This window comes from Bradysia coprophila, unplaced genomic scaffold, assembly GCF_014529535.1.
Source record: "Bradysia coprophila strain Holo2 unplaced genomic scaffold, BU_Bcop_v1 contig_151, whole genome shotgun sequence".
NCBI classification, from domain to species: domain Eukaryota; kingdom Metazoa; phylum Arthropoda; class Insecta; order Diptera; family Sciaridae; genus Bradysia; species Bradysia coprophila.
This window is the reverse complement of record NW_023503423.1, coordinates 916,341-939,785: the sequence shown is the minus strand read 5'-3', so window position 1 is coordinate 939,785 and position 23,445 is coordinate 916,341. Positions and strand designations below refer to the sequence as shown.

The following is a 23,445-nucleotide window of genomic DNA, read 5'->3' as shown; positions in this document are numbered from 1 at the left end:
AACAAAAAAAACAGAAAAAAACAAGAAAAAAATTATTTTAAAAAAAACAAGGTCCGAACTAAATTTACGTTTATCCACCCCTCGACAAAACCTGTGAAAGCATTTTTTTAAATTCCCGAATTCTTATAATTATTATTACGCTATTCAATAAGAACCTACAAGCAATTCATCATTTCCATTAACAGTTCTACATAGAAGAACCATAAACAGTTCTCCATTGAAGAACCATCAACATTTCTCCATAGAAGAACCATATCTCCGTAACAGAACCGTAACCATTTCGACAATAAAAAATTCGATAACAATAATTTCTATAACATTCATTTGTCTCCTTGTAAATACCGTGATGTGCAGCAGTTTGTTTTCATTTTTAGATTGGTCAAAGCTTTCACCGAATTGGATGAATACTTGAAAAACGAATTAGAGCTTAACGAAACCAAGGAATATCTCGCTGCATTTGCCGTTCTGTCTGAAGCCAAAGAGCAGATGGAAAATTCGTTGTAAATCGTTGAATATGCCGCGCGAATCCATCACTAAAACTATGCACCAACAAAATATCTACCAACAACAACAACCACAATTTCCAAATTTCACCCATCCACCACCATCAATTGAATTTTCTCTGCCCCACATTGATGATGCAACAATTGAACGTTTTTTAATCGACCGAAATCATTTAGCAATTCAAGTCGGTGAACCGAACGTTTACAATCATTTCAAAATTAATGGCAGAGATCGGCTGACTGTGATACAAATGAACTTAACGAATTTAATCAGACAGCAGCAAATGGACGAAACTAATCTAAAAAATAACATTGCTCACCTAGCACCTGCTCCATGGGAGGACAAAGTAAATTCAATCAAACAAAATCAAATCAAAATCGCAAAATTGTTGACGAAGTTCGAGGCATTATCATCATCGGAAGTGGCGAAAACAACAGTCGTAAAAAGACGAAAAAACAAAAGGAAAATGAGAAAAGCACGTTCCACCAAGCAGGAATTAACAAACAACACAGTAGAAGAAGCAGCAGCAACAAAAAGACCCAAATTCGAAGATGACTTAGAACAATCGTACGAAAAGTACGAGATGGAACGTATACGGACTGCAAATTTGAAACGGTCCAATGAATGTAAGAGACAGCTAGCCATGTTGGAATCATTAGGTGAGAAGCACTACTTTCTGAATAATATCGTCGAGTCGAGTTCATTGAAATTATAAACAAATTCCAGTCGAATTAAGATGCATTCGCCGCAAAAACTCCAATGTTACTGGATCCGGTCATACGTCCAGCGAAAAATGTTTTATCGAGCAAATCGATCAACTCAAATCCAAATGGAACGAAGCTCTGGAGAAGTGCAACTCTCTGGAAAATAAATTGAAAATGTTGCTGACCAGCACTGCTTCTCAGCTTTGGTTAAATGCTTTATTTTCGAATACCGAAGCGCCGTTCGTCGATAACACTGCGGACGTTAAAGCTCTCTTGGATATTAGGTAAATGCTTGCCGGATCTGTTCACTTGTGATGTGCAAGATAAAAACTTTTGTTTTTCCACATTTCTCTACAGAAAATCATGGGACTTGTGTCTCGTCACCAATGCAAATGTTTTCGGATCGTCAATTCCTCCCGGATGGGTTCTACCTAATCCAACGCCATCTAACGAGTGGGTGCCGTTTCTGGTTAAATAATTTTTTTTTTCTTAAATTTAATTTTTGTAATAAATGGAATTGCTTCAGCAAATCATGTGTTTCACACTTTCCGATGACTTCAGGCCCATACTTGCCTTCTATTGAAGGAGTATGCTTCTCGTTTGTGATTATGCAGTTTTTTGGCGTGGCTAAGGCTAGTACCCAGATCGTGAAAAACGGACATATGCAAAATGTTGACAGAGAATGTATGAGCCAAATGCCAAATATTTTGCGGGCCTAATGTTTGACATTTTCCTCATACATTTTCTGTCACTACATTAGTAATTATTCGCCGAATAATTATTGCTTGAATAGTTGAGTAATGGTCGCACTGCTTGCACTTCAGTCTACGATCTTACCACTGCTGCAATTCGTTCTTAATCCCAACGTGGCTTATTGTGGCATTAAAATTGGTATTAAAATGCAAATTGCCAGATGGCAAGATCGTCACTTTAAACCTCGATATTTTTTCATGTCTGTTTTACCATAGTAATGTGAAATAGTTCGCTGCTAAAATTGGCCTTACTGCCATTTTCCATCTAGAAATTCTCTATACTGTCTTTAACCATATCAATATTAACTGGTAGTATCTTTACAAACTGACTTAAAATTTTTATTCTGAGCCTGGTATTGTAAGGCAGAAAACATCGGTAGTACCATTGAAACATTTTAACACCAAATCCGTTTCAATTAATTTTTCTCACATATCTTGTTCGTAAATCGTGTTCGAACTAAATTAACACAAGTGTGATTTCAAGACGATTAAATGGAAAATTCTAAGCAGCAGTATCATCGTTCAATCCTAAATATTATTGTTTAGTCCTACTTTTAATCTCTGAAAGAATTACGTTTTTTCATTTTCTGGCGAAGATTAAAAATCTAATCCCGAAAGAATTACTTTTTGAAAGTAATCCCCTCGGACCTAAAAATTGTAATCCCATATTTTTATCTGTGCATCTCTGTCACTTCAATATCTGCTCTGCTAAAAACCTATTTGCCCTTTCATATCACTTACAATATCCACTCTTTGCCTTGTTATCATAATATACTAGAAATAAGTTCGTTTGAGGTGGCGTCATGCAAATCCGTATGTGCTCCGACTTGTATGGACTGGCCATACCTACTTACCCACTTTCATTGGTTTAAATGTCGGCCTGCTGCGAAAATTTGGTCAATTTCAGGATTTTCTAATTTTGTCTCACAATTTTTTTTCAAAATCTCTGCCAAAGCAAAGCCATACTTTAGTCAATGATCGGCTGTCGAAGAGTAAGCATCTCTGCCAAACCAAGGAAAAACTTTTGTCGGTGATCAGCTATCGAAGAGTAAACATCTCTGTCAAAGCAATGAAAACCTTCAGTCGGTGATCATCTGTCGAAGAGTAAACATCTATGCCAAACAAAGGAAAAACTTTAGTCGGCGATCAGCTGTCGAAGAGTAAACATCTATGCCAAACCAAGGAAAAACTTTAGTCTGTGATCAGCTGTCGAAGAGTAAACACCTATGCCAAACAAAGGAAAAACTTTAGTCGGCGATCAGCTGTCGAAGAGTAAACTTCTATGCCAAACAAAGGAAAAACTTTAGTCGGTGATCAGCTGTCGAAGAGTAAACATCTATGCCAAACAAAGGAAAAACTTTAGTCGGCGATCAGTTGTCGAAGAGTAAACATCTATGCCAAACGAAGGAAAAACTTCAGTCGGCGATCAGCTGTCGAAGAGTAAACATCTATGCCAAACAAAGGAAAAACTTCAGTCGGCGATCAGCTGTCGAAGAGTAAACATCTATGCCAAACAAAGGAAAAACTTTAGTCGGTGATCATCTGTCGAAGAGTAAACATCTATGCCAAACAAAGGAAAAACTTTAGTCGGTGATCATCTGTCGAAGAGTAAACATCTATGTCAAACAAAGGAAAAACTTTAGTCGGTGATCAGCTGTCGAAGAGTAAACATCTATGCCAAACAAAGGAAAAACTTTAGTCGGTGATCAGTTGTCGAAGAGTAAACATCTATGCCAAACAAAGGAAAAACTTTAGTCGGTGATCAGCTGTCGAAGAGTAAACATCTATGCCAAACAAAGGAAAAACTTTAGTCGGCGATCAGTTGTCGAAGAGTAAACATCTATGCCAAACGAAGGAAAAACTTCAGTCGGCGATCAGCTGTCGAAGAGTAAACATCTATGCCAAACAAAGGAAAAACTTCAGTCGGCGATCAGCTGTCGAAGAGTAAACATCTATGCCAAACAAAGGAAAAACTTCAGTCGGCGATCAGCTGTCGAAGAGTAAACATCTATGCCAAACAAAGGAAAAACTTTAGTCGGCGATCAGCTGTCGAAGAGTAAACATCTATGCCAAACAAAGGAAAAACTTTAGTCGGTGATCAGCTGTCGAAGAGTAAACATCTATACCAAACAAAGGAAAAACTTTAGTCGGCGATCAGTTGTCGAAGAGTAAACATCTATGCCAAACGAAGGAAAAACTTCAGTCGGCGATCAGCTGTCGAAGAGTAAACATCTATGCCAAACAAAGGAAAAACTTCAGTCGGCGATCAGCTGTCGAAGAGTAAACATCTATGCCAAACAAAGGAAAAACTTTAGTCGGTGATCATCTGTCGAAGAGTAAACATCTATGCCAAACAAAGGAAAAACTTTAGTCGGTGATCATCTGTCGAAGAGTAAACATCTATGCCAAACAAAGGAAAAACTTTAGTCGGTGATCAGCTGTCGAAGAGTAAACATCTATGCCAAACAAAGGAAAAACTTTAGTCGGTGATCAGTTGTCGAAGAGTAAACATCTATGCCAAACAAAGGAAAAACTTTAGTCGGTGATCAGCTGTCGAAGAGTAAACATCTATGCCAAACAAAGGAAAAACTTTAGTCGGCGATCAGTTGTCGAAGAGTAAACATCTATGCCAAACGAAGGAAAAACTTCAGTCGGCGATCAGCTGTCGAAGAGTAAACATCTATGCCAAACAAAGGAAAAACTTCAGTCGGCGATCAGCTGTCGAAGAGTAAACATCTATGCCAAACAAAGGAAAAACTTTATTCGGTGATCAGCTGTCGAAGAGTAAACATCTATGCCAAACAAAGGAAAAACTTCAGTCGGTGATGAGTTGTCGAAGAGTAAACATCTATGCCAAACAAAGGAAAAACTTTAGTCGGTGATCATCTGTCGAAGAGTAAACATCTATGCCAAACAAAGGAAAAACTTTAGTCGGTGATCATCTGTCGAAGAGTAAACATCTATGCCAAACAAAGGAAAAACTTTAGTCGGTGATCAGCTGTCGAAGAGTAAACATCTATGCCAAACAAAGGAAAAACTTTAGTCGGCGATCAGTTGTCGAAGAGTAAACATCTATGCCAAACGAAGGAAAAACTTCAGTCGGCGATCAGCTGTCGAAGAGTAAACATCTATGCCAAACAAAGGAAAAACTTCAGTCGGCGATCAGCTGTCGAAGAGTAAACATCTATGCCAAACAAAGGAAAAACTTTAGTCGGTGATCAGCTGTCGAAGAGTAAACATCTATGCCAAACAAAGGAAAAACTTCAGTCGGTGATGAGTTGTCGAAGAGTAAACATCTATGCCAAACAAAGGAAAAACTTTAGTCGGTGATCATCTGTCGAAGAGTAAACATCTATGCCAAACAAAGGAAAAACTTTAGTCGGTGATCATCTGTCGAAGAGTAAACATCTATGCCAAACAAAGGAAAAACTTTAGTCGGTGATCAGCTGTCGAAGAGTAAACATCTATGCCAAACAAAGGAAAAACTTTAGTCGGCGATCAGTTGTCGAAGAGTAAACATCTATGCCAAACAAGGGAAAAACTTTAGTCGGTGATCAGTTGTCGAAGAGTAAACATCTATGCCAAACAAAGGAAAAACTTTAGTCGGTGATCAGCTGTCGAAGAGTAAACATCTATGTCAAACAAAGGAAAAACTTTAGTCGGCGATCAGTTGTCGAAGAGTAAACATCTATGCCAAACGAAGGAAAAACTTCAGTCGGCGATCAGCTGTCGAAGAGTAAACATCTATGCCAAACAAAGGAAAAACTTCAGTCGGCGATCAGCTGTCGAAGAGTAAACATCTATGCCAAACAAAGGAAAAACTTAAGTCGGTGATCAGTTGTCGAAGAGTAAACATCTATGCCAAACAAAGGAAAAACTTCAGTCGGCGATCATCTGTCGAAGAGTAAACATCTATGCCAAACAAAGGAAAAACTTCAGTCGGCGATCAGCTGTCGAAGAGTAAACATCTATGCCAAACAAAGGAAAAACTTTAGTCGGTGATCAGCTGTCGAAGAGCAAACAACTCTGCCAAAGCAAGGACAGGCATGGTCGGTGATTAGCTTATGTTTGGTTGTGCTAATATTGCTGTGCTAAATGAGATTTGTTGCGCTTAAGTTTTTAATGTCAGACGCTTGCATGAAAGTATTAACTACTAATGCGGCTGGATAGCATGCTTCACATGCTATTTAACGGTCCCAAGCCCGTAAAAACGCAGAGGGATAGAGTAGGGTATTAGTAGGGTCTAGTTAGTTATGAATAAGGTAGGGATAGATAGGACGTCACGTTAGGAAAATTGTCATCCATCAGAGAAATGATAACAGATGGCGCTGGCCCGGCACAGTGCCTTATGTTATCATTTTTCTGTCACCCACCGATGTGTAACCGCTAATTTTGCAAAGAAATTTGATTCTAATGCGAATTTTCCACTGGTAAGATAGGTGTCCTTACTTGATCCATTTGCATAGCACAAACATGTGTAGCAAATGTGTCTTGTTTTACCACTCATTGCCGCCGGTATACGTTGCAGTATATAATTGGCGTTAGTTTTGAATTTCTTTCGGATTAGCAAACATTTGATAGGTGATTTTCAATTGACCTAACTCCTTGTAAGGCAATGAGAAACCGTTTATACGATCATTGTGTATCCGTTATAAGCAAACTCTTCTCAATATTGCCACATTAGGTTGGGGATGGATGCGACACCACGTTAGGGAAATTGAAACCCATCAGATAAATGATAACAGATGGCGCTGGCCCGGCACAGTGCCTTATGTTATCATTTTTCTGTCACCCATCGATGTGTAACCGCTAATTTTGCAAAGAAATTTGATTCTAATGCGAATTTTCCACTGGTGAGATAGGTGTCCTTACTTGATCCATTTGCGTAGCACAGACATGTGTAGCAAATGTGTCTTGTTTTACCACTCATTGCCGCCAGTATACGTTGCAGTATATAATTGGCGTTAGTTTTGAATTTCTTGCGGATTAGCAAACATTTGATAGGTGATTTTCAATTAACCTAACGCCTTGTAAGGCAATGAGAAACCGTTTATACGATCATTGTGTATCCGTTATAAGCAAACTCTCCTTAATATTGCCACATTTGGTTGGGGATGGATGCGACACCACGTTAGGGAAATTGAAACCCATCAGAGAAATGATAACAGATGGCGCTGGCCCGGCACAGTGCCTTATGTTATCATTTTTCTGTCACCCATCGATGTGTAACCGCTAATTTTGCAAAGAAATTTGATTCTAATGCGAATTTTCCACTGGTAAGATAGGTGTCCTTACTTGATCCATTTGCATAGCACAGACATGTGTAGCAAATGTGTCTTGTTTTACCACTCATTGCCGCCGGTATTTTGAATTTCTTGCGGATTAGCAAACATTTGATACGTGAGCAATTAACCTAACGCCTTGTAAGGCAATGAGAAACCGTTTATACGATCATTGTGTATCCGTTATAAGCAAACTCTCCTTAATATTGTTACATTTCGGACCTAACTCCTCGCCGATTCCTACGGGAAGAAAAGAGGGCACAGGCAGTGCCTTGGGGGCAGTTCCCAAGTGCGCTCAACTGTGGACAATCTTTTTCAGCATCAGTATATCTAAAATCAGTCCCCTTCAGGGTAAAGGTGACGCAACGACTTGTGTTTTAACTTACAAAATAAGTGATATCTCTTGGGGTGATGCATTCTGCGTGTGAAATAAATAATATCTGGTTATTTTTCCACTTTTCCTGTTTTCCCGCACCTTCCTCGGGCACTTCTTCTGTTGATGATATTCATTCAAACGTGTTTTGATCTTTGTTTTCTTGACGAAATTGTCTCAACTATTTCTAGGTGGTGAAAGTGTCAAGTTGCCTTTGGAATTTACATGTGTGAAATGCGGCAAAGTCAGTCAAGATGTATGTAGAATAGTGTTTGTAGAATACAAAGAAATACGGAGTGAATTTGACACAGAGATCCGAGAGTTTGTTTGCTAGAGAGAATATTGAAAATTGCGATTGCTGCATTTGTCAATGAAAACTAGGACCAAAACACGCTTTCAATGTATCGTTTGTTTTCAGCCTATGAGTCACATCTCCAAAATTTCAGGTGATTTATAACCTTGAGAACAAGCGGTCTCCGATTTTAAAGCTCGTTGGATTCGTCTTTCAATTCTAGGAAACACGTATCTTTTACTTTTTCGAAATAAAATTTATTTTCTGTGAAAAGCGTTCAAAAGTAAAGACATGTCAGAGGGTACCGAAAACAGTTTTTCGGCAATAACCCAAGAAAAAAATTATTTTAAATTATTGTAGTCTTGTACGATTGTCGGCCTTGGAAAGACTTACAGGTAGAGTATACGCACTGGCTGGTGCGAGTAAATCCACTAGAGTTATGACTAAAAATATAGCAGAAGTTCGGAGAGTCCACCTTCCGTGCAGCATCGATGTTCCACGGAACTGAGTATGGGGCCTCACCCACTATCGTTCCACATATAAACGAATCCAGGTACTTTTGTGCTGTAAGCCTACAAAAATCTTGAAAAAAAGTTGGTGCCAAAATGCAGATTTTTTCCTTCTTTCTGGGGGCTCTACAGCTGAACAGCATCTGGAACAGTACTACGGCAGTCATTTTTCATCGTCTACTGTTCTTGGAAAAAGGCTTCGCTATATCGCAACATTGATAAGGATAAAAAATGACTGCCGTAGTACCGTTCCAGATGCTGTTCCAGCTGCAGATCCCCCAGAAAAAAGGAAGAAAATCTGAGGGATTCTTTTGAAAAACATCCTACCGAAATCGAACTCACCTTCCAGTGGACTTATTCATATGTGCCTAGAAAGGTTTTCGACCCAAGAAGCCAAAACCACTTTCAAAAAAATTCTTCGAAGCTTGTGTGGCTAGTGGTTATGAAAGGTGATCAAAAACCGAAATTTTTCACTTTTCAACAAAAATTTCTCCAGTTACACGAGCCGTGGAGGGCCGTGTGGGGTGTCATTAGAAAGGTAATCACATGTACTATTGAGCCGAATAGGGACTTACTAGGTTCAAAATTCATCCACACTGAAATAAGTACAGTTGAAGTTTTCAACCTAAGACTTACACTTTCTTACAGAAATTTCTCGAGTTACACAAAACGTACATGGTCGTGTGGGGTATCATTTGAAACGTAATTTTATGTGCTTTCGGGTCTAATGGGGTTTGGATGCATCTACAATGAAATAGAAGTTGAAATGTTTAAGTGCCCATATTTCATCGCATTGTTCAAATGTTAGAATTTTCGTACTACGCGCAAAAGTCCATGTTCAAATGTTACAATTTTGCATTCTACGCGCAAAAGTCCATTGGCAAAATTCTAACATTTGAACAATGCGATGAAATATGGGCACTTAAACATTTCAACTTCTATTTCATTGTAGATGCATCCAAACCCCATTAGACCCGAAAGCACATAAAATTACGTTTCAAATGAAGAATGTAAGAACAGTGTAAGTCTTAGGTTGAAAACTTCAACTGTACTTATTTCAGTGTGGATGAATTTTGAACCTAGTAAGTCCCTATTCGGCTCAATAGTACATGTGATTACCTTTCTAATGACACCCCACACGGCCCTCCACGGCTCGTGTAACTGGAGAAATTTTGTTAAGAAAAGGTGCAAGTTTTCGGTTTTTGATCACCTTTCTCCAGCCACACAAGCTTCGCAGAATTTTTTTGAAAGTGGTTTTGGCTTCTGGAGTCGAATACCTTACTGGGCACGTATAAAAAAGTCCACTGGAAAATGCATCCGATTTCGGTAGGCTGTTTTTCAAAAGAATCCCTCTCTGCATTTTGGCACCGACTTTTTTCCAAGACTTGTAGCACAAAAGTACTGGGTTTATTTATATGTGGAATGATAGTGGGTGAGGCCAGCTAGAACACCCCATACTCAGTTCCGTGCAACATCGAAGCTGCAGGGAAGGTGGACTCTCCGAACATTCACTATATTTTTAGTCATAACTGTCGAAGATGTATTCGCACCAGCCAGTGCGTATACTCTACGTGTAGGTCTTTCCAAGGCCGACATTCGAGCAACGTTACAATAATTTAAAATGATTTTTGTCTTGGGTTATTGCCGAAAAACTGTTTTCGGTACACCATATGACATGTCTTTACTTTTGAACGCTTTTCACAGAAAGTGATTTTTTTTTCGAAAAAGTGAAAGATACGCGTTCGCTAGAATTGAAAGACGAATCCAACGAGCTATCACTCATACTCATTAAAATCGAAGACCGCTTGTTCACCAATCGCCAGAAGTCTTGGCGATATGACTGAACAAGAAAGTCGAAAATAAAAATTGGACAAATACCTTTTTAACAAATATACTTAAGAATATAATCCCCTTTATTATACATCATTATAGCATTTTACAACTACAAAACATAATGATTTACATAATTTTTTTGTTTTGTTTTGTTTTTTTGAATATTATTAGCGCAACACCATGCAGGGTAATATAATAATTATGTGTTTGAGTGTGTTTTTTGGTATTTATGTAATTTTTCTTCTTCTTTTTTTGGTATCCTGTAAATAGTAAATTTACTAAAAATTACTTTCTTTATTCACGTTCTCACATGAGTGTTTCTTTTGTCTTCAATTGGATTTTCTAATTCTTTTGTTCTCTGCTTTGCTCCATCATTATAACCTCGGTTTTGTTTTTATATTTTGACATTATTTCAAAATCATCAATGAATCTAAAACGTATTTTGCTAAAGTCTATGAGTAAAATCTTTTTTTTTTTATCTTTTTCTTCTTTTAGACGAGATAAAAGCTCTTAAGAGGATTCTTATTCATTAAGCTTGTGCCACTCAGCAATCTGTCTACGAGGTGAATTGCACACCTCTTTCCAATGATTTAATGCTGCGCCTGTACAGCGCGGTCCACCTAACTCCAATCGTCCAATGACCTGAAGACAAAAAAAAATTCAGATAATTCATTGTTCGATTCGACCAACGTCTAGATATATCAACCGACCTCATTCTTCGTGACCCGATCCCAGTCGAGCAACATTAATTCCAGCGACACATCATCCAGAGACGCATTAGAGCCCTACATCAATCAAGCGAGATTAATGAATAACAAAAAATCAACGCGCATTCAAAGCACAAACCTCGACCAATGGGATGTCGAATGCAAAACTTTCGTTGAATACTGGGCTCAATGTTCGCTTCTTGACGTGTGTCTTCTTTTTAGCGATTCGTTGTCCGTTGAATAGCAAATAGATTTTCACATAAGGATCGGCCAGACCAGTTACGTCCATTCTCGGTAAATTGCGTGCTTTTAAAAGGACGACAGTTAAACGTGAAGCGGCTGGTTGCCAGCACAGAGATATGAGAAGTTCTCCGCGTCCTTGTGCCCTGATCTGATCAAAGTAGACCCGAAAAATGCCACGTTTATAGATTAGCATTAAAAAACTAAAAGATTATTGTGGGCTCAAAGAAGGGAAATTAATTTGGTTTTCAGTCCCATGAACCGACAAAGACTTACAACAACCCATCTGTGTGTACGTACTGCTTTTATCACAAATTACCTTTAAACTTCTCGGTTGAATTTCTTTGCTCAAAGCGACCTGTTGATTCTCAATTTGACTTAAATCGATGCCTGACAATGGACACACAACTTCACCAATCACATCATCGCGTGAGTATCGATCAAAGCTCAATATAACAAAGTGTAGGGACATCAACGACAGCTCAGCTAGTGACAACCCATAGAATGTGAAGTCTTCATCATAGACCGGATTCCTAGTGTTCCTTACAACTCTGATGGAAAGTAAAATAGATTGCCGTCAGTTCTTGCACATAACGAATGAGCCCTTCGTGAAATTTAATACCTTGTCTTAACCTTATGCTGCTTTTCCGGTAATAGTTGCAGTTTAACATACGGATCAGTGGCCGCTTGAACTTTCCCATTCAATCCACCAGCAGCGTCTCCATTCCGAGCAATGTTCTGTTTTTCCGGCAGACCACGACAACGAACAACCGAAACTACCAGAGCGTTACGATCGGCTAAATATCTCAATTTGAATACCAGTGCGCCAAGTTTTCCAGTCTCGATGCCATTCTCAGTTATCGTTGCGTCGCCATCAGTGGTAATGGTAGCATTTTTCGGACCTTCATTTTCTTCCGAGTATTTGACTGACTGTACCGGTGATAGTAGGCTGCCGGGTAATGGCTTTGTGGCAGTCGGTGATGGAGATTTCTTTAAGTAATGTGGTGGTTGACCACTGGGTGATCTGACAGCGGTCGGACGACGAGTCGGTTGAAACGTGATGTTATTTTGTTCTAGATTGACCTTTTTGTTTCTTGCACGGATGCGGCGAGTGCAAAAACAGGCTGTTACAGCCAATATTGCGGCAGCAGTAAGACCCAATATTGCCGGAACAACTGTAACATTGATGATAAGTAGATGTGAACAAGGGTCCTTTTTGCATTTTAAAATCGTCTTTTATTAAGTTCACAACTAGCTACAGTGGACGGTGACGAATTGGATGGTGATAAAGTGATAACGCAAAAATAATTTTATTTTGCTTATAATTTGCTAGACATGATCAGGTGTGGCAATTTTAAAACCCCCCTTATTAGAGACAAATAAAAGGATTTTCACAATACACACGTGACACGGTACAAGAACTGTTATAAAATGTGTAATGAATCCATCAGCAGTACAGATTGTGAAAGGTACAGCATTTTGCGTGGGAAGTACAGCTGAGTTGATAAATTGGTAAGGTCATACAGTGTTTCAAAAAAGAGTTAGGCAGAATTAATTCAAATGATAGAGTAGTCTAATCAGTTTTTACTGGAATCACCCTCCCATCACTATACTCTGCACTTTAATAACAGTAGTATGTAAAGTTGTCCTTAGCTTTAGTCACGTTGCGATTTGAAAAAAATGAATTGCTTCGCGTGCTATTACAATCGCTAAAACGAACTGGTGTGCATACGTTATTTTGCACCAGCTGGTCACGTACAATTCCAAATGGGACCAGCTGGTGCAAAATAACGTATGCACACCAGTTCGTTTTAGCTATTGTTAGAAACTTGTACGAAAAAAGTGCACATCCAGTGAGTTCAGGTGCAACTGTACCACGGAACTGATTTTTATGTGCTTTAGATTTTCTGGTTTGGCTCGTCAATACTTTTAATTTGATCTCAATTTTGAGCATAAATTTTCAACATCTTTGATGGGCATACTTTTCCCGCAACTCCCACATGGATACAAGTGAACAACATGAGGCGTGGCGTGGTTCTCAATGTCGCCGATACTTCTTCATCGACATTTACTTCATCTTACCGTAGCATGAAATTTACAAGTTGTGACGATTCATCGAAAATCTAGTCCTTCAGTACAAATTTCAGTACAATTCCGATAAATTGATAGTGTGTCACGTTGAACCAATTGTTTATGAAGATATTTACAGCCCACAAAGGATTTTATTAGCTCGTAAAATGGGCAAAGAAAGTGTTTGATTGTTAATTCAGTAGTTGATATAATGGGTTTTTATAGCGTCCATCGAATGTGAGTAAAAACATCGATTTCTTTTGAATGAAATATTTGGACATTAAGACAATAATTTACTTGCACGAGCAAAATTATTTATGTTTTCATTGAATGAATAATTGGAAATCATGTTAGGATAGAAATACGTTGAGCACAATTTATTACTATCCCACTATTTCACTGTCACACACCGAGGGGCGAGGGGCATTACGCTAAAATAAGTTCAAATAAAGGGCAAAAAATGAGTGCCACAAAGTTTAAACAAATTTCTCTAAATTCCAATGTGATTAAAAAAAACCTCAAACATGTTCAGTAGTGATATCCCCCTCTCTACAAATTCTCTAACCAATCGAGGAAAATAATTTTTTTTAACAATCCTTTAACCAGCAGGATATAATTCACTCAATTCATTATTTCTTTGATTTTATTCCCAAGACGTACAAGAAGTAATCAGACGCTTTGGACACTTTTTTCTTTGTTTTTTTTTTCTCTGCCCCAAAAAATCCTTTGTTAACCTAATCGAAAACAAGAAAAATGTAAATCGAAACAACCAGGACTTTTGTGACATTATTGAAATTAGGACATGTCCACCGAAAATCGTTTAACCAATCGATTGTTTGGAAAATGAATGCATGCATTTCGTTTGTAATAAAAATTAAAAATGCAAACCTGTGTTCAAAGCGGTCATATCCGGGCTAGGATCGACCATTTTGAATGTTTCGTCGAAAAACCTATATCCTAAAATACGATCAATGCACGACTGCCCTGTTTTCTTTATTCGATTTACTGTTTCAATTTAATCCAAAATATCACTGGTCGCGACTGTTTATCGCCAATATTTTAATTTCTCGTAAATTGCACTCAGTTGTTTTCACTTTATTGCCCAAAATAAATAATTGCACCAGATACATATGCGACACAAATATCCAGATGAATCAGATAATATGTGGTCTCTCTGCGAAAATTGAATGAATGTGGAAAATATGTGAGAAGAAAACGTCAAACGGAAATCAATAATATTGGCGCAAACGCATAACTTCCGATTGTGTCAACGTAGGAGTGAAATGGGAGACGTTACAATTTTGATTCAATGAGTGTCCTTTGAAAACACAAGATACTTTGTATTGTCGCTCCAGTCGTGCATACAGTTCCGAAGGGACTATATGTATGTTAACGAGTAGACCAATAGTAAAACGGTAGGAGGACTACTCATCATTTTTACTCCGGTACCACAGTGAAAGAAAGGATCTAACAGGGCCTATTGTTTGTAAAATTTGTAAAATTCAACGAAGTTTCTGGAATTCAACGAAATTTAAAGTAGATTTGTGAAAAGGAAACCTAACGAAATTTAGCGAAATTTAACGAAATTTTTCAAAATTCGAGAAACTTAATGCTGAAAACAAACGAGGCATTCAAAATGTCTTTTGGTCCTTGTTTTCATGACGAAATTGTCGTAACTGTCAAATAAAGTTATGCTCAAAACAAACGAGGCATTGAAAACGTGTTTTGGTCCTATTTTTCATGACGAAATTTTCGAAACTGTCAAATGAAGTTAGAACTTTTTCTATTCAAAATCGCTATTGCTGCATCTGTCAATGAAAACTAGGACCAAAACACGTTTTCAATGTCTCGTTTGTTTTCAACCTAAAGAAATTTTTGGATATTTAACGAGATCCTAATTTCGTAGGTTTCGTAAATTTCGAGGCCCTGAGATCTAATCTCTTCATCAATGTAATTATTTTTAAGAAATAAGGCTACTTTATCGATTGATCCGTTCTATACCTGAATAGCTGAAGGGGACATGACACCTTAATGAATCATAAGAAAAAGAAATTTCGTTCGTTGAGCTTCACTTCGATAGATGTTTTTAACCGTTACAAAGAAGGAATAACATCGTCAGAATATTCGAAACAAATATATACGAACAAAATTTCATTTTTCTTATAATTCGCTCATGGAACATGGTCCCATTCTGCATTTAGCTATTCATTTTCATTCAATGTCGTTCTATGCTGTATATTTCGACTCTTAAGCTAATGGAGTCTACAGTTTCTTGGGATTACTGAACTCGACTTTGTCTTTTCAAATTTCTCATGTGGACCATACATTTCACTGCGAAGCAGTAAGATCAATTATAATGTCGAGAAACACCCTGGGAACATTAGGAAGGAATATGCTACTGTCAATTTTAATAACAACTTTAATAAACATCAAAAGTTTATTTGTAAATTGCTTTTTTCAGTATTGGAAGTTCTTTTGCAAAAATGTGACACTTGTTAATGACGCTTCCTTCTACCAAATTCTATGAAAAAGATAAAAGGTTGATGCTTTCTTCAACAAATCGTCCAAAAATTGTTGATGATTCCTTGAGTAAACGGGTGTGACGCAGGTCCACTATCAAAATTTTTTTGGGATGGCGGAGCGTATTTACAGCAACTTTTTGACTTCTCTCCCTTAACTCCAACGATTTCAACGAGCTATAGGTTTGTTCCAAGTAACTGTAAACACGAACTTTGACAACCCGAACAACGACAATTTCATCCATAGCAACGTCGCTTACGTGATATTTCATACAAATCGAGCAACGTTGCCTACGCGATTTACACAGAGATATTATTAAGGTTATGGTTCTGTGGATGAAATTTGACAATTTGGCCTTGGAACAAACCTATAAAAATTTTGGTTTTTGTATGAAAAAAGCAAAATTTCGTTTTTTCAGATTGGGATGTGTTTGGATGTGATTCGATTGGTTCCTAAATTTTGGGATGACAGATGTTTCCGATTTGTCGATGGATTTGAGTTTTTTTTTCTACATGAGTGAGGTGTTCGTAGATTGGTTTTTGAGATTCAGGCTCATTTCTTTAGAATTTTTTTAAAAACTTTGACAAGGTTTTTTGATGTTGTCGACATGACATTCTTACAAAAGTGGGGATAGCAGTCAAAAAACCCTTAAAGGGTGAAGGTGACGCAAGTCCTTGTGTCTACTTACAAAACTACTGATATCGCTGATGGTGACGCATTGTGCGCCGTATGCAAAAGTTTTATTAACAAAAAATTGACCCAAAAAATTTGTGAAAGAAATTTTTACAAAAGAAAATTGCGTCACAAGTGGCAGATGTTGAGGAAACTACAGTTACGAAAATGGTTAAAAAATGTACTGAAAGAATTTAAAGGGGAAAAAACGCAATCATCTGCCATTTGTGACACAAATTTCTTTTTGTAAACTTTTCTTTCACAAATTTTTTTGGTCAATTTTTTGTTGATAAAACTTTTGCGTACGGCCAACAAAACACCACCCTCAGCGATATCAGTTATTTTGTAAGTAAGATAAAGGACTTGCGTCTCAGTTTCATTTACCCTTTAAGTTTTTTTTTGACTAATTTTAGCTATTCACACACAGTGAAAACAGCCCAACGATTTGAGAGAGACTATTTGCACACAGTGGAAATACGTTGGACAATTTTTTACATTCAAAGAATATATTCAAAATGGAGTATTACAACAAGTTTGTGTTAGTAAAATTGTTTTTCATTTATTTGCGAAAATTAAATTAGAACCAAAGATTAGGCACAAAATTGATCTTTATTTTAATCGTTCAGAAATAAAAGTTAACAAATTTGTGTTTTATAATAATTTTTTTTTTTGAATTTCTGATTCCATCTCCAGCAAATTTGGATGTGTATTTTACGTTAAGTGTACCATTCGTTGTTGTTGCTGTTGAAAATGATGTCGAAGGCATAATAGTCTTTACGTGAAGGTTTAATAACCGGCCAATTCAGCGAAAGTCGAATCCATCTCATCAGCAAGACTCTTGTATCGGTCCTTGTTAATGCCCAATTCATCTGTGTTCAGATGCAAAATAAATTAATTTTTTCAATTTTTTTTTGGAATAATTTCAGTAAATTAAACATTTTCATTATCAGAACATGTGATTCGTAAACAAGATGCCATAACCATGTCGCTAAAAGATTTATCAAAGATTTATTCCGGGTACCGGAAACTATTTTTTTTTTCTAAATTACAAGACAATGTTAGCATCAGGCAGCTTATGAGATAGAATTAGTCACAATACAGATATTACGTTATTAATGCGTCGCAGAAATTTATGTCCATGAAAAGTCTGTTCGAACTTATTTCGACGCGAGGACATTACAAGCTAAAGCACTAGCGTATACAACAACTCTAAAGCGAAAATATAAAGCCACATTTGTTACACAGAATAAGAGTCATCCACAAATGACGTCCACTTTTTCAGTGCTGCCAGCAACATTAAATCATTAAATCACAAGATAAACATCCGTTTTCATGCGTCAAATTTGTGCTCTTGGCAATATCTTATTCCATTGTCATGAAAACATATATTTGTCGAGTGATTTAATGATTGAATGTTTCTGGCACTGGAAAAAGTTGACGTCCCTGGTGGATGACCCCTTGGAATACGGTTAGTTTATAGTCTATAGACCTTTTTGTGAGAAAATGTTTTCTTGAATTGTCCCCGAATTTTCCCACTTTACTTCTTTACTTGCAAATTCCACGGACATCATTTTGAAAGTTCAATAAATTCACGATGATGCAAGAAAATATTTTCTGAAAAATAGTCACTGGGTTAGAGGACGTACTGTAAGCGAGTCCACTTTTTCAGTACTGCCAACAATTATAAATCAAACCAACAATTATGAGATCCGTGTGGACCGATGATAGGAACACAATTGGTTTAATTAGAAGATTAGACCAGTGGCTACTTTCGCCTGCACAAAAACGTAATGTTCTCAAGATACAATTGTCGTGATCATGGATCATTAACAAATGACGTCTCTTTTTATTGCAGTGCTGCCAACAGATTTAAATTATTAATAAATCGCTAAGTATGCGTTCTGGAGAGTCTAATGCCTGTCCAAACCCCCAATTAGGGGTCTCCAGAACGCATATTTATCGAGTTAATAATGATTTAAATCTGCTGGCAGCACTGAAAAAAGCTGATGTCCTTTATGAACGAGCATTGTGGCACCACTGAAGCAACTGGACGTCCATTTAAATCTAATAAAATTGGTACACACAGTTTTTAAAAAAGCAATTGAATAATACCTCAATTTACAATTATTTATATGCACCGCATCTTCTTCAGATTATTGGCCGAAGCAAGTTTTCTTTGTTTTATCATTAGTTTTTCGATGTTGAAATCTATTTTTTTTTCTATTTTACATTTTTTCGTGTATTAGGGATGATGACTTATTGATTCATTTACATGGCGGTTTGGATGGGGATTAGTATAACGAAACGAAAATGAATCAATTTTATCAATGAAACGTGTGGTTATAGCGGACGTTAATGAGAATTCTAATGAATATATTCTGTGGAATTCATTCGGGTTTTGTGGTTTCTGTGGGTGTATGTGATGTTTGGGACAGAAAATGATAAACAAAAATAAAAGTATGTCATGTACAAGATAGATAGGGTAACGACAGGTAAAAGAAAAATAATAATTTAATATCCAGTAAGTTCGGCGAATGTTGAATCCAAGTCGTCGCATATTGCTTTGTACTTTTCTTTCTCGTTGAACAGACGATCTGCAAAATGCGATAAAGCAACAATATTCCTCGATTAGTTTATACAGTCGGATTAATACAACGATACGTGTGACCTCTTCGAATTGTTAATTCTTTACATTTTTACAAACAACAAGCGTTTAACTATTACATTTCCTTCATTTGCGATCATGCAATAATGTCGTTCACATTTGTTAGTGCTGTCAGTAAATTTAAACAATCTAAACTCGGCAAAAATGCATTCTATGCAGTCTAATTGTGCGTCCTACCCGCTAATTGACTTCTTTAAATGAATATTTGTCGAGTCATTCCTGATTTAAATTTACTGGCAACACTGACAAAAGTAGACGTCACTAACCCATGATCCGCCCTTTGTTTAAGAAATAGCGAGACACTTCTAGGTAATTATCACTTATTTCTGGCGTTGTTGTCGATAACAGACAAATAGGTTAAAAGCAATGTACAACATTGAGTGTGCGAGACCTTCCATAAAAAAAAATTTGAGCAGAAAATCGTGTTCCGAATTGTTTTTTCTTATTTTGTCGTCATCTCTGTAAGGTGCAGTTTACTGCCACAGATTTTCTACTTCAACCTTTTTTTAAGGAAAGTCGGTAATATTAATGTGCAACTCAAATCTTTTGCCAAGTAGGCGGGAGTGTGCTGCGATCCGCTGAAATGCAGTCGAAGTTGAAAGGATGGCCCAGTGGCCATTGGCCCACGATAATATCAGTTTCTTCTTGAAGATCATCAATAAATGACGTCCGATGTTTCAGTGCTGCCAGTGGATAAATATGCGTTTTCGTGACTCAAATGTGTGTCTTACCTTCCATTTAGATGATATGTATATGTGGACGGTGAACACATATTTGACTCATGAAGACGCACATATTTATCGAGTTATTAATGAAATAAATTCGCTGGCAGCACTGAAAAAACTGACGTCTCTTTTATGGATTGGCAAGTCTATTTTGGGCCGATTTTAAGAAGACTTTTTAGCCGGCTGCATTTTTTCAACGGATCTCAAGTAGCTATGTAATGACATTGCAGTTTTAGTTTCGGCAGATAAGCGTACAAATTAGTTGCTGAATTGTCAAGGAATTTTCGTTGTTTTTCTTACGACCATTGTTGTATACACAACCCCTAATCAAATTCGCAAACAATTTTGCGATATTTGTCCCTCACCCCTTCTTTTTACACGCAGATATATTCTCTCCGCTCGGATTCGGTTCGATTACGCAAATCGAACGATTGTTACAATGAAAAGGAAAACATTACCTTCTAGTCTGTCAACTTCCTTCTGGAGCCTCTTGACCGATTTCTCGGCCTGTTCGGCACGGTTTTCAGCCTCCTTCAATTTGACCGTGAGTGTTTTCATTTCACGTTTGAATTCTTCTACTCTCTGGTTGGCCTTTTCTTCCGATACTTCTAGAGATTTGAGGGAGTTTCCTACGACCTGCAATCAGAGGCTTTTAGTGGAGCGCTCATTTTCGGCGGGACAAAGATTTTACTTTCAATTCTTCTTCAAGTTCCATGATCTTGGCTTCACCGGATTTGACACGATCTTCAGCTACTTCCAATTCATCTTCAACGAAGGCCAACTTGCGAGATACTTCATCGGATTTACCGTCAGCATCTTCTGCAAGAAGACGGGCTTCCTTCAATTGGTTGGTGAGTTGATCCATACGCTCTTCATCCTGTCGTGAACGATTTTCAAGTACTTGACACATACTAAAATTGGAATAGAACATGACTAACAACTCAAAATCAAATATTCAAAGCGGTCGTCATTTACCGATTGTTCTCGTCAGCCGATTGGGTGGCTTCCAGCAATTTCTGCGAAGCACTGCCAGACCGTTCTTCAGACTTTTCCAAATCTTCTTCAATCTGTTGAACCTTGCGATTCTGTGTGGCTACTTCAGATTCTGTAGCTGTTAGAGTTTTTTCCTTCTCTTCCAAGTCTTGGTTGGCGAGCTCAAGCTGGTTCTTGGCATTCTCCAAGTCACCTTCAACTTGAACCAACTTCTTTCCCAAATCACGGACTTCTTCGTTGACTTTGTCGGCACGAAGATTGGCATCTTTGGCTTGACCCTCACAGGTATCGGCTTTATCTTGTGCGTTGTCCTTTTCAAGCTTCATCGCTTGCATTTTCTTCTTAATGGCATCCATGGTTAGGTTGGTTTTTTAATTACTTGTCGACACTAAAATATAAAGAATCTGGAAGCAAAACAAAGTTTTCGATTAATGAATTGAAAAGTACGGGGCGTCATGGGAGCACTCATCCATAGATGACGTCACGATTCAGTGTTGCCAGACACATTTTAAATCCTCGACAACTCGGAAAGTGTTTTTTTATGTCAATTGTCACCTTCCTATTTAGACGGCGAAACATTTTACACCAAAAAAGTGCATACTTTCCGAGTTATCAATGATTTAAAATGTGTGTGGCAACACTGAATCGTGGACGTCCTCTATGGATGAGCTCGAATAGAATTTGGAGCATTTCCTTTTCATGTGTACGTGTATTGTTTCCTATCGAATTTGTGTTAACTGGATGAGTCATTAGAATCTTAGAAGCACTTAAAAAATGGTTCGACCGTGACCTCATTATCGGGCTCTTGCTCTGCAATGCAGATGACAAAATCTATAATGTTCAACATCTACAATGACGAACGGATCAAAAGCAATAATTGAACGGTACAAATTACGAAGTAATCTTCCACTTCGTAGCATAGCACAGAACCGAGCACTAGAATAGATTTTTTTAACGGAATATCGGCCCCTCTTCTCATACAAAAAATTACGACGCAGCAGCATTATACCAACTTAGCAAACATAATTTATATAAGAAATTTTGACTACTGCGTCGACACATCTTCTGTGAAAAATTCTGTTATCCTGCTTGGTTCAGTGCTATGCTTGGGCTTCCGTCAAAAATCTATTCGAGTGATTGGTTCAGTACTATGCCCAACAAAAGTAAAGTGTTGTGCAAGAACAAAAAAAGTCCGGGACCTCATAGACAGACATATTTTCTTGAATTCGCGACTTAAAATGTGACAAAGAACAGTAAAATCGAGTGGAAGGGCTTCAGCTAATATTTTACGCGAAAACGTTCTTTTGTACAGACTATAATCATCCTTGCAGGCTATCCTATGTCAAATATCCAAATATAGTTTGCGAAATATATTCTGTTGAATATGTTTGTATGTGTGTGTGCCTGCATGTGTGTGTATGGGAGAATGGTTTAAGCTTCCTACACAAAAATTTAGAAAAATTTAAAGTTCTATGAGTTGCTTACTATCTGACCATAATTAGTGCTCAACGGTGTAAATAGTTTCACGAAAATATTTAAAATTAATTTGAAAAAAAAATTGGTTTTTATCGAAGATAATCAAAGTTATTATTCATCATGTCGATGTTTCAGTTACAGTTTTACTCAATTTTTTTTTTCATTTTTTTATGATTTTCTAAATTCTCTCGTAGGTTGTTGAAATGTGTGTGAGTGGTATTTTTCTTGACGCACATAAAAAAATCCAATGTGAAAACATCAATGATTTTTCTAAAAAAAAAAAATTCTGAAAATAGAACTAGCGGATTCACGAACGAAAATTTTTTGGTGTATTTTTCGAAATAACGCGAAAATATGTCGGGTTTTTTGTTCAACATTTGCTTATTTATAATGTTACACCGATCCAAATGTAGTATGATCGCCACGAAATGTTATATCCACACATGCACACAGACATATCGAAGGCAAATTTTTTGTTCGTTAAAAAAAGATATTTGATATTTTCATGAGGAAAAATATTCATAACTTTTGCGCATCGAAATCTCTTTTCCACTTTTACAATTTTTCGTTAAAAATATTGAAATGCACTGATTTCTGGACGAATGGAATTCAATTTTTTTTAGTGAAAATTATTTCTCATCATTTTACTGGCTGGTCAAATATGGAGTGCACAGATATCCGAATTTAGCAGATTCGTGTCGATCACAATATGAATTTCATTTTTCACTTTGAAAATTGTTCGATCGAAAAATTAACGAACTTTTTTCGGTGGGCAATTGCAACATCTTTTTTTTAAACAAAAAACTAATTCTTTCACTCAAATTATCCAGCAATGTAAACTGGTGTTTTTCCTTAATTTCTAAATTACATTTTGTTTGAAAAGAGCACACAAAACGCCAAATGATTGCCCTTCAATTTGATCAATTATTTTTAGCAAAAAGGAAAGAAAATAAATTAGCTGCTTAACTGACCTGAGCGCTTGAATCAATCCACGCAGCAGAATATACGCGAAAGCACTGAATAACGTACCAATATAAAGCTCCACCTTACTCGTATCCGTCACTAATAGCGAAACCCCATAATCACCCACAAGTTCCCCTCCCGAAAACTGAAAATTTTCCGATCACA

The 23,445-nt window shown here is 37.2% G+C and overlaps 3 protein-coding genes and 1 long non-coding RNA gene across 8 annotated transcripts in view; 2 read left to right on the top strand and 2 right to left on the bottom strand.

Annotated features, from left to right (window-relative positions):
- Positions 1-1,739, top strand: part of LOC119074310 (tubulin-specific chaperone A-like) — a 7,994-nt gene extending 6,255 nt beyond the window's left edge. For both annotated transcript variants that reach the window (XM_037180358.1, XM_037180357.1), the window contains exons 2-4: positions 375-1,163; positions 1,231-1,492; positions 1,566-1,739. In XM_037180358.1, coding sequence (XP_037036253.1) covers positions 375-504 — 130 coding nt within the window. In that variant the 3' untranslated portion in view covers positions 505-1,163; positions 1,231-1,492; positions 1,566-1,739. The remainder of the gene's footprint in view (positions 1-374; positions 1,164-1,230; positions 1,493-1,565) is intronic.
- Positions 1-23,445, bottom strand: part of LOC119074311 (tropomyosin-2) — a 23,465-nt gene extending 20 nt beyond the window's left edge. Inside the window, exons 1-6 of one of the 4 annotated variants that reach the window (XR_005087178.1) lie at positions 23,289-23,445; positions 20,824-21,245; positions 20,540-20,759; positions 20,307-20,484; positions 18,571-19,052; positions 17,045-17,327 (exon numbers count right to left, since the gene is read on the bottom strand). Coding sequence is in view for 3 of the 4 variants with exons in the window: in XM_037180362.1 (XP_037036257.1) it covers positions 18,970-19,052; positions 20,307-20,484; positions 20,540-20,759; positions 20,824-21,197 (855 nt within the window). In the remaining variant the exon portion in view is untranslated. Of the gene's footprint in view, positions 1-17,044; positions 17,328-18,570; positions 19,053-20,306; positions 20,485-20,539; positions 20,760-20,823; positions 21,246-23,185; positions 23,222-23,288 lie in introns of those variants that run through there. The other 3 variants (XM_037180362.1, XM_037180359.1, XM_037180361.1) reach the window with 3 other exon arrangements.
- Positions 9,017-19,848, top strand: LOC119074312. The gene is made up of 3 exons (XR_005087179.1): positions 9,017-9,026; positions 14,479-14,483; positions 19,814-19,848. It is a non-coding gene; the product is annotated as an uncharacterized LOC119074312 (long non-coding RNA).
- LOC119074308 (synaptotagmin-11) lies at positions 10,309-14,466 on the bottom strand. The gene is made up of 6 exons (XM_037180356.1): positions 14,155-14,466; positions 11,819-12,371; positions 11,516-11,747; positions 11,096-11,347; positions 10,960-11,034; positions 10,309-10,891 (listed from the first exon to the last, which is right to left on the bottom strand). The coding sequence occupies exons 1-6, from the start codon at positions 14,192-14,194 to the stop codon at positions 10,772-10,774; spliced, it is 1,272 nt and encodes a 423-aa protein (XP_037036251.1). The 5' UTR covers positions 14,195-14,466; the 3' UTR covers positions 10,309-10,771.